This window comes from Fusarium oxysporum, chromosome XI (genome assembly GCF_013085055.1).
Source record: "Fusarium oxysporum Fo47 chromosome XI, complete sequence".
Lineage (NCBI taxonomy): Eukaryota > Fungi > Ascomycota > Sordariomycetes > Hypocreales > Nectriaceae > Fusarium > Fusarium oxysporum.
This window is the reverse complement of record NC_072850.1, coordinates 320,633-333,600: the sequence shown is the minus strand read 5'-3', so window position 1 is coordinate 333,600 and position 12,968 is coordinate 320,633. Positions and strand designations below refer to the sequence as shown.

At 42.2% G+C, this 12,968-nt stretch overlaps 1 protein-coding gene across 1 annotated transcript; it reads right to left on the bottom strand.

Annotated features, from left to right (window-relative positions):
- FOBCDRAFT_147362 (uncharacterized protein) lies at positions 1-1,056 on the bottom strand (the record flags this gene model as incomplete). Its single annotated transcript, XM_054707413.2, has 3 exons — positions 1-519; positions 568-955; positions 1,016-1,056. The coding sequence occupies 3 exons, from the start codon at positions 1,054-1,056 to the stop codon at positions 1-3; spliced, it is 948 nt and encodes a 315-aa protein (XP_054563388.2).
- Positions 1,057-12,968: the final 11,912 nt, after the last annotated feature.

The window sequence follows — 12,968 nt, the reverse complement described above, 5'->3', positions numbered from 1 at the left end:
TTACCAGTACGACAGTTCCTCAGTGTGTCCGTAAAATGTCACTTTCTCGCCCTCCCAAACTCCGTGACCTTGGGAATAGGCCTCAGTGATCTGGTATCCGTCTGAGCCAGGAAGAGGCCGGAGTTCGCTCTTCTTAATAGCCTGGTGGATATGAAAGCTCGCTTCTCGAGAAGGCAGGTCTAATTTGAAGTTCTGGAAGTAATTCTTGCCACTCACAGGGCTTTTCCATACATCCGTGGCTGTGGTGGTGTTTCCGACTTCGAGGACTTCGTGGATGCCGTTAGGGTGCCAAACAGTTGCCCAAGCGGGGGTACTGTAGGGCCTCTCGACGGTAGCACCGACAACCCATCCGTGGATGAAGATGCCGTTAGATAGGTAAAGCCAGTATCCCCAATGACCTCCAGAAATGCCAAATTCACCAGATTGCCTCTCGAAGTAACCTCTAGATTTCCCATGGTCGATTTCCACGTCCTTGCCATCGATGTTGATTGTGCCGCTGAGGCGCAGCGTAGGATTTCCCTGGTCTCGGTTAGCTAAACACCACTTGAAGTCTGATCCTGCACATACCCAATACCAAGAGTAGCCAGGAACCAACTCGCGAAAGTCATTGCCAGGGCTTGAAAGGGTGACACCGCCGTTTCCTCCGATGTATAGGTTCTTTCCAGTAGGAGTCATGTGCACGTCCAGCTTCACTCCAGCGTAATCACTTGTGACATGCATAGCGGTATAGTTATCCCCACCCCTTGGGCTAGTAAGGTTTTGTATTTCGGAGCGCAGGTTTAGATACTCGGAGCTTCCAGTGCCTGGGGCGAAGACGGTTGCGCCGGTGGAAGAAAGGTCTTGCAAGTCTTCCACTCGGAAAATGCCAGTGGTCCGGCCCCTGAAAAAGTTCGGGGCCAGGGTCGTGTGATATTTGCGGCCATCAACGGTTGTGAGCCAAAAGAGGTAGAAATAGCTCCATAGCACGGATTAGCCAAAAGCCCATTTTGCCATATTGCAAATGACAATAACATACCTATTCAAGTTCTCAGGGTTCTTGTCGTCTAGCCAAACCATTGTTTTGCGAACATCATATCGTCCGGCGTGTGTCTTCAGGATGCGTCAGCTGTGTTGCTAGGTAAGATGCTGCTATAGTCTGCACGGGAGCCTACACCGTCATTGTCAATGTCGCTAACCGGAAAGTCCGGTGGCGCAAAAGAAGGAATTTTGAGGGCGTTGGCGGCAGTCGCCAAGGTCAGAATGGCTGCGGCAAGGAAGTGCATTCTAAGTCTCGGTTCTATTCGATGATGAGGTTTGTAGTGCAAGACATGGAGAGCGTAGCACTCTTATAGCTACAGTTACTTGAGTAATTTTAAGAATAATCCGCGGACACGCGTAGGTTTACGCCAAGCGATACGCGTATAGTGAATGCGCCCGTATTCATGATGTGCGATAGATCAGCAGGTCCACATAAAATCTGAACCGATGCTACCGTGATCGACGTGTTATGTGGATCCCTAAGATGCTATCTCTTTGACCGGCATAAGGCATCCAAAGGTCACTCGCCCCGCTTCGCCCCACTTATTTCGAGAGTACCTGAGGGGTACGTAAAGTTCTCGTCAGACAGCTTCTTTATTCAACACCACCAAAATCATCAAAATCCTCATATAAATTGACCCTAACGAGTCTCAATTAAAACAATGAGCTCCCAAGAGATACATATACTAGATGATCACAGCTTTGATAGCCCGCCTTGTGTGATAGCTGCTAATGACCCCACCGGCACACCTGATTTTCCGCCCGAAGAGGGCTGCGGTGATGATTTTCAACCTTTCAACCTAGAATATCGTGATTTTCAGATCAACTATCTACCCCAACAACCACTTGAATTATTCCAGCTTTTCGTACCTATTTCCCTTGTACAGTCATGGGTTGGATATACTGAAGACTGGGCTTTTTTTTGCGCTGATAATGGCGTCAAAGATAGCTGGAATACCCCCCTTTCTGACCACTCGCGATTGCATGATTGGGAAGGCATCTCCACCGCAACAGCCTATGTATGGCTTGGTATCCTTATTTACCTAGGAATTCATAGGGAAATATCCCTTGAGGACCATTGGAAGGCCCCCAGCCTAGGAGATCAGCGCCCCCTTCACCCATTTACAAAGTTCATGCCGTTACGGAAGTTCGAGCTGATCACACGGTATTTCCGCACTTTTGATCACACCAATCTCGATGTGAGCGATGAGAGAGATCTTCCAAAGACCTTCCCAGCGGCTGAAGAGTGGTCTAAGCATATACAAAGGGTGTCTATCGAGCTCTATCTTCCAGGGACTAATCTGACTGTAGATGAGTGTATGGTCCCTTTTACAGGCAGATCAAAAGAGACAACGCTTGTCAAGGGAAAGCCCACACCGGTGGGCTTCAAAATCTGGGTTATTGCACAACAGGGCTACTTTCTGCAGTGGCTTTGGCATGTGAAGGCATCACCAGTTGTGCCTGCAACAATCAAGCTAAAGATACCGAAGCCGTACGGCAAGAAGGGGAAGCTACAAACTGAGATCCCTCTCAGCAATACACAGAGCGTCGTGGTTCACCTACTAAAAAGGCTGTCAACGCCTACACACCACGTCTTTACAGATAACCTCTTCTCATCGCCGCGGCTCTTCCGCCTACTTCGGCAGCTTGGATACGGGGCCATAGGCACAGCCTACCCTAATTGTGGCATCACCGCCGCGATGAAGCAGATAAAAGAGACCGGGAAGCTTCCTGACGGCAAGCCTTTATTATATAATAAGGTATATTTAATACCGACGAAGGATAAACAGGTAGGGACAACTTTACCTGTATTTCCCTTACTAATCTGTCTCTTTCCCTTCCCTCTAGGTCCTTCAAGTCGCTTGGAAAGATAGCTCTGTAGTGCTCTCCCTTTCAACAACACACAGCGCAACCCCTCTTAACCGCACACCAAAAGAGAGGAAATTACCCGCCAAAAGAGGCACAAAGGCAGAGGCACAACGCCTTAAGGAGGTTTTCAATGGAGATCAGTCTAGGATAATCCCTATTCCTTCTATTGCCGCTCAGTATAATGATGAAATGAATCACGTGGATCGCGGTGATCAGATAAGATCCTATACCTCATATCAGCATCGTTTCCGGCGTGGTCCTTGGCAGGCGTTACTTTGGTCTTTCCTCCTTGACGTTGCACTTGTGAATAGCTTCATTTTGCAGAAGAAGACCCGGCAGCCTCATTGGAAGCCCTATAGCACGCTTCGAGCTTGGAAGGAGTGCATTTATAACGCTATTTTCAACAAGTACGGCACCGATAGTCACACAAGGAAGAGATACTGTACAGGGAAGGAAGAAGACAGTGAAGATCTTCAAGCACGGCAAAATCACTTACAAAGAGATATCAATCATGTCTTTCGAGGCAGAAATAGCTCTTCACCTTGCCTAGCTTGCAAAGGCCTGCGCCAAGGGCAGCCTCGACCTGCCAAAAAGGGGAAAAAAGGAGGTTCTTTACAGCCAATATCAGGAAATGCACGAGGTCGGGTTAGCAGGTACGGTTGTAAAGTATGTGATGTAGCTGTTTGTAACAATGCTGACTGTTGGTACTTATATCACACGCCATTTTAGGTGTGAATGGAAGTACCTGTTGTCACAGTCATTTTGATTGGCCCCTCACCCCTGTCGTGACCTGATGGATGCCTTATGCCGGTCAAAGAGATAACGTCCGTCACCCACAGACTGGCCACCTCATTTTTTACCCAGCCACCCAAATTGTATATACTTTAAACAGCCATAACTCTATCAATTTAATTCCAATTAATTCCAAACTAACGCCAATCAATTCAGAATGCCTTCTTTTACTGAGAAAGATATAAGTGCTGCGCTTCAGATCGTTGCAGATTGAGTTTCAGTGAATAAAGCAGTAGAAGCTTATGGCATCAACCGTTCTACTCTACAAGGTCGGATCAAAGGAAGTACAACACCAAGAGAGGCCCAAAAAAAGGTTATCTATAACCCAAATGCTGAGTTCGCAAAGATTCCAGCGATTAAGAAGGCTCGAGAACAGATGCGGAGGACTTTACAGCCAGAAATAACGGCAAATAGAGTCCAGAAATTAAAACTTGAAGATCTTTGTACTCAGTTTCATTTAAATATTCACTGATTAGATTTTCATTTAATATAAAAAATGTGGTGTTGAGATAATTAATTAATTGATCATGCTATCTAGTTCTTGGTGTTTTGGCTAAGGTGGCCGGTCTGTGGGTGACGGACGTTAGTACAGCACCCAACTAACTTTGACAACAGGGGTCGCTTATGGATGATCCACATATGTACGGAGTCAGGAATCCCGCGATATGGTACAATATCATGCAGTGAATGATGTCACTATTAGAGCTACACCCACGCGAACAGTGTTGTTAATAATATAAACAATATGATATCGCCAATATGGACCTCTTGGCAGTATTATTATATTGTCAAGAGATGTATATTGTATTGCCCAATATGAGCATGACTCATATTGTATTTATTGCTAGGATCCCAATATGTTCCACATGATATCATCACTCAACCCCTTCGACACAAATCTCGTCACCCTGAAAATTTCGTATCCCAAGTCATGACTTCAGGCACTCCAATGCTTCAATTACATCACTGCTAAGTCGATTTCGGCGGCCTGCAATCGTTATCTTTGCACCAGAGAAGAGTCTTTCAGGCTCCGTAGACATTGGGGGAATCGACCGTACATCCACAGCCATCTTGCTCAGGCTTGGGTAGATTTTCTGCTACGCCTCCTCTAGCCACCATGTAAGGGCGCTTGTAAAGCCATAAACCTATTTAGAATTGCAATATCACTCATATTCATCTATAGTGAGTAATAGCTGCAGATAATTATGCCTCTAATTTAAGGTTTTATTTATAGGTATCAGTAGGACTTTATGAAGACGAAGTAGTAGTTCTATATATTCATTCTATAGTATTTTAATTAACTTCTTTAATCACTTAGCTTACTCCTTTCTCTAGCTCTCTTGGATATATTGCGATTTGTATAAAGGGTGGACTATAATAGCTGCAACATACGTAGGTGATTCTTCAGTAAGGCGATAGTACTTATTCAACTTAGCCCAGCCTGAGTTATATGCCAGTACCGTCACAAGATTGTCAGTAGTTGCTTCCTTGCCGGCTTTTAATTATGCAAATATGAAATCCATCACCAAGAGGACATTGTTGAGTATTGCAAACAATGACTTAAGAGCCGTAGTTGTCATCTTCAGCTTCTTTAAGAAGGACTTGATCTTCTCCAAGATGATCCAATCCTCTGGACAGAGCTCGTCTCCAGCGCCATCTGCGTCCCTCTATTTGTTAAAATTGCCGTCAATTGCATCTCTAAGATTCAATGCCGCCCTCAACATAGTATACCACAAGCTGCATCTTGTGTCATTGTCTCACGCAGCCCTACAGTTATGGTTGATAGCAAGACACTTTTGGCTGCGCTGGACACTCCGTTAGATGTAAATGTTGAAGTTGTGAAGCCTGCCAAGAGGACCCTTCTTCAGCCATGCATCTTAAATATGTCTTCGCATCCATTCTTCAGGTCTCATGGAAGGCTCGAAGAAGCCACCCTTGCTAGGCCTCCTTCTGAGTCGCTCGGTCTCTCCCGGCCGAGCACTCCTGTCTCCGCCTCAACTCGAACTAATGATGAGACCTCTCGTTCGATGCTTTCGGACGAAAGAGGGAGGTCAGACGCCTCTCGGTGCCTTTTCCCTATCGACTGGAACAAAGATCCGCTACGACAGGGGAGCCAGTACCATCCATTCGATACCGTCAGCCTCATAAGCGCGTCATCAACTCCAAATCCCAGCCTTCAGCAATCTGCAGGCACAGCGCTCAACTTACGACGGACGGGAACAACGAGTATGGGCTGTATAAGTATTGCCATATTAGTGGCCGTCATGATGCTGCGCTGTTTGCCAGTGAGAGCACGACCACGACCGGCATCATTTACTACCTTCAACAGCAGCACAGACTGGAAGAATTTGGTTACAAAGCAACAGGATCCGATCCTTTCAGCATAGCTAAAAGGACAGCAAGCCTCACGCCATACCTCGGAAGCCGGCGCGTGGTGTTCGACGACCTGAAATTCAAGGACGATTTTACTGACTGGGTCATTGTCCTTGACCTCACATTTCGTCAAGCGACTCATCAGCGCACGAATGAGATTTTTATCAATTATGTCGAAGACATTGACAAGATTCTTCCCAAAAGCCCGTCAACTCTTAGCAGTTGGGTCAAAGAGAAGTAGCGTAGGAGACGCGTTTAGCTAAGGGAAAAGCTCCATTCCGCCAAAAGCAAGTTCCATATCTCGATGGATGCATGGACATCCTAAGAAGACACAAACTATCTCGCCGTTGTCGATCACTTCCTAGAGGAGCGCCACAAGCTGAAGACAGCTCTTTTAGACCTCCCACCTCTAAAGGGTCCTCATTTCGGTGCGAACATCGCCAAAGTGTTGTCAACCGTAATCGACTTTCATGACATGTCGCCAATCATTAGCTACTTCATGATGGATAACGCCGCGAGCAACTACGTATGCATTCAAGAGCTAGCAGAGTAGTATATAACAATCCGACGTGAAAATCGCCTTCGGTGCGTCGGCCATATGCTGAACCTCATCGTCAAAGCTCTACTGTTTGGACAAGGCGTTAGCAAGCTGGAGCAACAGCTTCGCGGCGCATCCGATGGCGAGCGGTTTGAGATATGGAGGAAGCAAAGCTTCATCGGCAAGCTCCGCAACTTCTGCGTGTGGATCAACAGATACGACCAGCGACGGGAGCGGCTGAAGCAGTACATCTTGCAGGCTTGCGAAGAAGGCAGCATTGAACAGCTTTATACTAGAGTCCTGGTCGATGGCGGCATCCGCTGGAACTCTGTATATGCCATGATTGAAAGAGCCCTCAAACTTCGCCACGCAATTGATCTATTCTTTCTCCATTATAGCCATGTCAGTGAGGGATATTATATCTCGGGCGATAACCTGACTCCACAGTATTGAGTCGATCTGGGCCACTTCCATGCTATCCTCAAGCCTTTCAAAGATCTGACAAGACGCATGGAAGGACGGGCAAACAAAGTTGGCCGAGAAGGATCACATGGCTCACTCCACGAGGCCATCGAGTCGCTGAATGTACTCTTCAAGAAGCTCCAAGAGGCTGGGAAAATCGCAGATGATCATCCTGACGTGGTTTCAACATACTATTCCCAGGCTATTGATGCTGCTCGTGTCAAACTTGAGGAATACTTCGGCCTCACAAATGCAAGTCCTACATATCGATGCGCAGTTGCCTTGCAGCCGGCCAAGAAGTTTACGTACTTTGAGCTTCAATAGAGCCACAATAAACAATGGATCAGCAGGGTAAAGAGAGTGGTGCAAGAGGTGTTTGCACAATAGGAGGCAGAAGCGGAGGCGGACCTAATGGACGGAGCGCGACAGGAGCTGGAGCTGGAGGAGCTGGAGGAGCTAGAGGAGAAGGCTATGGTTCATGGCAATGCGACACTTGATCCACTCCAGCAAGCTCGTAAGCGTCGTCAGAGGCTTGCCGTCACTCCGATGTCAGCTACACGAGGAAAGAAGCGGGTGAAACGGACTTCTAAGCTGGATGAGTTTATGGCGAGGATCAATAAGGCTGATCTGGATGTTGAGGATCCTCTGGAATGGTGGGTTCGCCATGCATCTGACTACCCAATCCTGTCCAAGATGGCATTTGATTTGTTCAGTTGCCCGACTATAAGCGCTGAGTGTGAGCGTGTTTTCTCACAGGCAAAGAAGGTCATCACGGATGAACGGAACCGGCTCAGTTCGGTCACTGTAGCGGCGATTGAATGTCAAAAGCACCTGCTTCGAAGTGCGCATGTTAGCAGAGATCTACAACAGGGGGCCCGTAGAGGAATGGAAAATAGTCGAGTTACGTCAAAAATAAAAATAAAATAAGTTTATTTCATTACTTAAAATAAAAGAAGCTTAAAACAAAACAATTAGTATTATATATATTATTAAAGCTAATAACTTTAAGCAACTACTTCTGTATTTAAAGGCAGTAAGAAAAAATTTAAAAAAAGCTAATATAACAGTTTAACTTATTATCTATCTATTTAGTAAGATAGAGAATATATAGCTTATTAAACAGCTTAATTAGTACTTCAGTAAGAGTATAGCTACTTAGCTTATTTTAATTAATGAGAGCTTATATATTATAGGTATCTCTCTATATAAAGATTAACTTAAAATGCTACGTCAAGACTACAGTCTATATGTTATAGGCCTAAATACCTATATAGCAGCTTATTAACTTAATAGTTCCTTTAATAGGTATAATAAGTTATTTATAAGAAGGATATATAAACAGTTCAATACTTTAATTATGGTTAACTTATAGTAATATAACGTTATGTGGAGAAGTACCTTTAGTTTTATCTATTTTGATTGGTTTGATACCCCTGTCGTGACCCCGCCTAAGGGCTGTGGCACTCAAAGGGATAGTAAAAATATAGTGACTTATTATAGCCTTATGCTACTTAAAGAGACAATATTAGCCTGTATATAGCAAATGCTACTACATCTTGTGGTTAGGTATACGAGTTCCACCTTTATTACCCTGGGGGCTGTATCAGAGGTGCTCCAGGAAGATGTGGGGTGTCGCGTCGGCGCGGGACCATAAGCGCTGCCTTTATTTCTGGGTCATTAGTCTATTATTATCCGCCGGAACACTGGTCCACGCCCCGGCCTTTTCACCTCGGTCGTTTAAATGCCATGCCATATATGCGAGGTGAATCGGGGAGTGGGAAATAGGATCAAAGCATATGTGTTCAGTAGGACAAACCTCTAATGCTCGGATGTAATTGGTGATGTGCAGAAACGAGGAATGCCATTTGTTAACCTACTATGCGCCCGGTTGACCTATTCTCAACAGAGAAGGTGGTCGAGCGATCGCTGTTCTAGAAACAACAAAATCCGACTATGACTCACGCGGTGAGATTCCCGACTTGGCGTCGAGATCGGTGAGGGCGAAAACTCTTCTAGAAGATATATACTTTATAGACCTGTATTTATCCTCAGGAATTAATATCAATAGCATAGACTCGTAAGACAAACTGTTTTCTTATTTCTGCTGTAAAATAGTTACTCCTAACGCAATACTTACTCCTTATTCCCCCGTCCTTATATCTACAGCGACAAAAGAACTAAAAGATAACGCCCCCGATGCCATAAAACTAGGCGCCCCCGTGCAAAGGCGCGAAAATACATCCATCTTCTCGCGATAGCAGAAGCGATAAATCTCCCTTATAACCTCCTTCGCAGCCATGTTCTCGACCCTTAGCACCTTCATCTACCTCCCCGCCCTTACCCCCATATCCCGCGACCTCAGCGTCTCCATCACGCTTATAAACCTCACTGTCATATCCTACCTAGTAGTCGCAGGCATTACGCCTGCATTTATAGGCGATATTATAGACCAGAGCGGCTGCAAACCTATCTATATCCTCGTATTCCTGCTTATACTAGCGGCGAACCTAGGCATAGCAAATCTAACTAAGTGGAGCGTGCTGCTAGTGCTAAGGATAATACTAAGCGCAGAGGCTTTAGGTACGATAAGTATTATATATAGTATTATTACAGATATTATAACTACTAGGGAGAAGGGGTTATTTATTAGGACTATCTTTTTGTTATAAGTAGCAGCTAATAACCTATAATAGGGTTTAGACTAATAAGAACCTAGTATAATAATGGCGCCAAGTTTAGGGCCTATATTAGGAGGTATACTTATAGAGAAACTTAGCTAGCGCTAGATCTTTTAGTTCCTCTCTATCCTTACTAGAGGAACCCTTGTAATACTAGCCCTTCTTTTTCCTAAGATATAGAGAAAGATTATTAGAGATAGAAGTCTGCCAGCCAGAGGGATATACTAGAGTGTAGTATCCCTAAAGGCCTTAAGGTTAACTTAGCAGAGCCAAGGAGATACTAAGCCTTATAAAAAGAGAGGCTGCTAATTCCCTAACCCCCTTACCTGCCTCCCTATGCTTATAAATAAGGGGTCTCTCTTCTCGATCCTGATTAGAGCCTTGCAGTATATTAATATAATAATACTACAGATATCGCTTATATCGCTAAGCATTAAGGTATATAACCTAAACTACCTATAGGCAGGCCTTATCTATATCCCCTGTAGAGTATACTTAGCAGTATCTATAAAAGTCATAGGTAAACTTAAGTTAAGCACCCTAACTATAGTAACTAATTAATAATAGGCAAGTATATTAACTAGAACTTTTGCTAAACCTAATATAGATTAGGTATAGAAGATGCCTGTAGCATAGGAGATATTAAGGGCTTCCCTCTTGAATATACTTGCCTTAAAGGAGCCTACCTCCTTATAATAATATATACCCTAATAACAATAGGCTATAGCCTGATTATTAAGTTTAAAATAGTAAGATCCTAATCCTCTTATAGCCCTTCTAGAACTTACACTGCTAAGCATATATTATTAATACTAGTAATACAAGCCCTAGTAGGTCTTATAGCAGGAGCCTTATTTATAGTACTCTTTCCCCTCCCTAGTTAATCCTTTTACCTGCTAATCTTATCCTGCAAATAATAGCCACCCTCATCATAGACTATAATATACACCGCTTTATAACAGCCTAAGCGGCATCTAACCTTATCTGCTGCATAGGTACAGGAGCAGGCATAGCATTATTCAAGCCCCTTATCTGCGTAATTAGTTCTGGTTAGGTATTTGCAATCTATGCTATCCTAGTCCTGCTCTAGGTGCTATTAATCTAGGGATTAAAGAGGAATGGCATAGCCTAGAGGAGCAGGAATAAGTAAGATAGATAACTTAGATAAAAGGGGGAAGCCTATTAATATATAATTCGAAAAGTGGTCTCCAGGGGAGGCTAGATAGGGATATTGCTAATAGCCTGTAATATCTACTTTAATAAATAAGTATAATAGCAGCCTCCCCTGCAAAAAGGGGCGTAATAGGTCTTATTCTTAGCGAGCATAAGTAATAAAAAATATTATATATATTAGCTAATAATAAGTTAATACTTTTATATCTAGGATAATATATAAAATAAGATAATTAAGAATATTAAATTTAACTTAGCTTAGCTAGGAGTATAAAGTAAATTAGTATAATTTAGTAATAAAGAAATAAGAGAATAATAATAGACCTGCAAACCCTTAGAGCATGCATGGATTAGAATATATATATTGCATTATAATATTTGTAGTAATTATTATAGTAGGGCTTAATGTTTTATTATGCTAATTCTGGAAGGGGCTAACTGCTAATGTTAAACTAGAGGTGATTTAAAAGCTTATAATCTCCTCTCTTCTCCCCTAAACATTATTCCTAGATGCTTAAGTTTGGCTATAAGCTTTAGATAAGTAATAATTCCCTTCTAATATTATAATGCCTAATATAAATCCAGCTTATTATTAAGGAGAAATTAGGGCATAATACCAGGTATATTAACTATTAAGCCCTTAGCAGATAAGAATACTTTAAGTTTATCCTTTGGCCGACTTTAATATTGAGATTAAATATAACCTATTTACAGTAAACCTTAAGAAGAAATTAGGTATAATAGTTATAGGAAGCTCTAAGAAGGCCAGGTATAAGGCATTATTATATACTTAGGGGGATCCTAAGCTAACCAAGAGAATCTTAGTAAATAGGCTATCATTCTAGATTTTTATAAATCTCTTTACAGTATTAAAATAGCTTTAGCTCCTAGAACGACCCTAAGTATTATAAATAGATACTATTTATATTAATTAAAACGACCTAATTAAGAAAGCAGGCCAGGTAGGGATAATATTTAGCATCTATCTTAAGGCATATAGGGTTGTTATCTGGCTAGGTTAAGCGACTAATAATGATAAATATCTCTTTAGCCTGCTTAAGACCTATAGCAGGGAGGGTATAGGTAGCATTTATAGAGAGGTTAAAGGCCTAAGAGTATATAGAATAGCCACTAAGCTTATTAAGACTAAGCTATAGTTCTAGCAGACTTAGACCCGGCAAGAGGTATATACAGCTTATAAAGTCTACGTGGCCTATAGAAGCCAGGAAGGTTCTTTTAAAGACTTTTAGTTTATTATGGATTACCTCCTCCTAGACATAGATAAGATTTAGGATATATTTAGACCCTATTATAACCCTCGGGAATAATCCTTAAGTGCAAGGAGAGTATATATCTTCTTTAAATAGTATTATAAGAATAATATATATATTAAGGAAGGCAAATTTTATTAAGCCTGGTTTAGGATAATTATATAAAGTAGTCTATATAAAGTAACTTTACTATAAGATAAGGTCTTTACTATCCTAGGAATTATTAGAGAGATAACTAAGGAGGCCTATAATATTACAGAAGGGTTCCTAGAGATTAATTACTTAAAATCAGTTTTAATAGTATTTAAAAGCTTCTAGAAGTATATAATTAATATTAGCCAGACTCTTACCAGTCTCTAAATCTTCTATAATAGAGATGCCATTAGATAAGACTTATTATCCTAGGCTATTAATCTGCGCTAAAATATTACCTACTTAATACTTTAATTTAGTATATTCCACTTTAATATGCCCTATATAGCGCCTCTAGTATAGGTATATAATAAATATAGGCTTTTATATCTTAAGGGAGCACAGATTAGAATTATTACCTTAATAGAGAGTCCTTAGAAAGGCAGAATACACCAGGAGTTTAACTCTAAGATTTTAGGATCTTACTCTTTAGGGGTAGGACTTAAGAGCTGCTATTCAAGTTATAACTAGTAGATACCTAATAATTAGGGCAATAAAGGCATTAAAGAGGTATATAAGATTCTTAAGATATACTGCTTATACAATTAGGCAGCCTTAAAACCTAGGAATAATAATATTATCAAAGAGTATAATTTAGCTAAA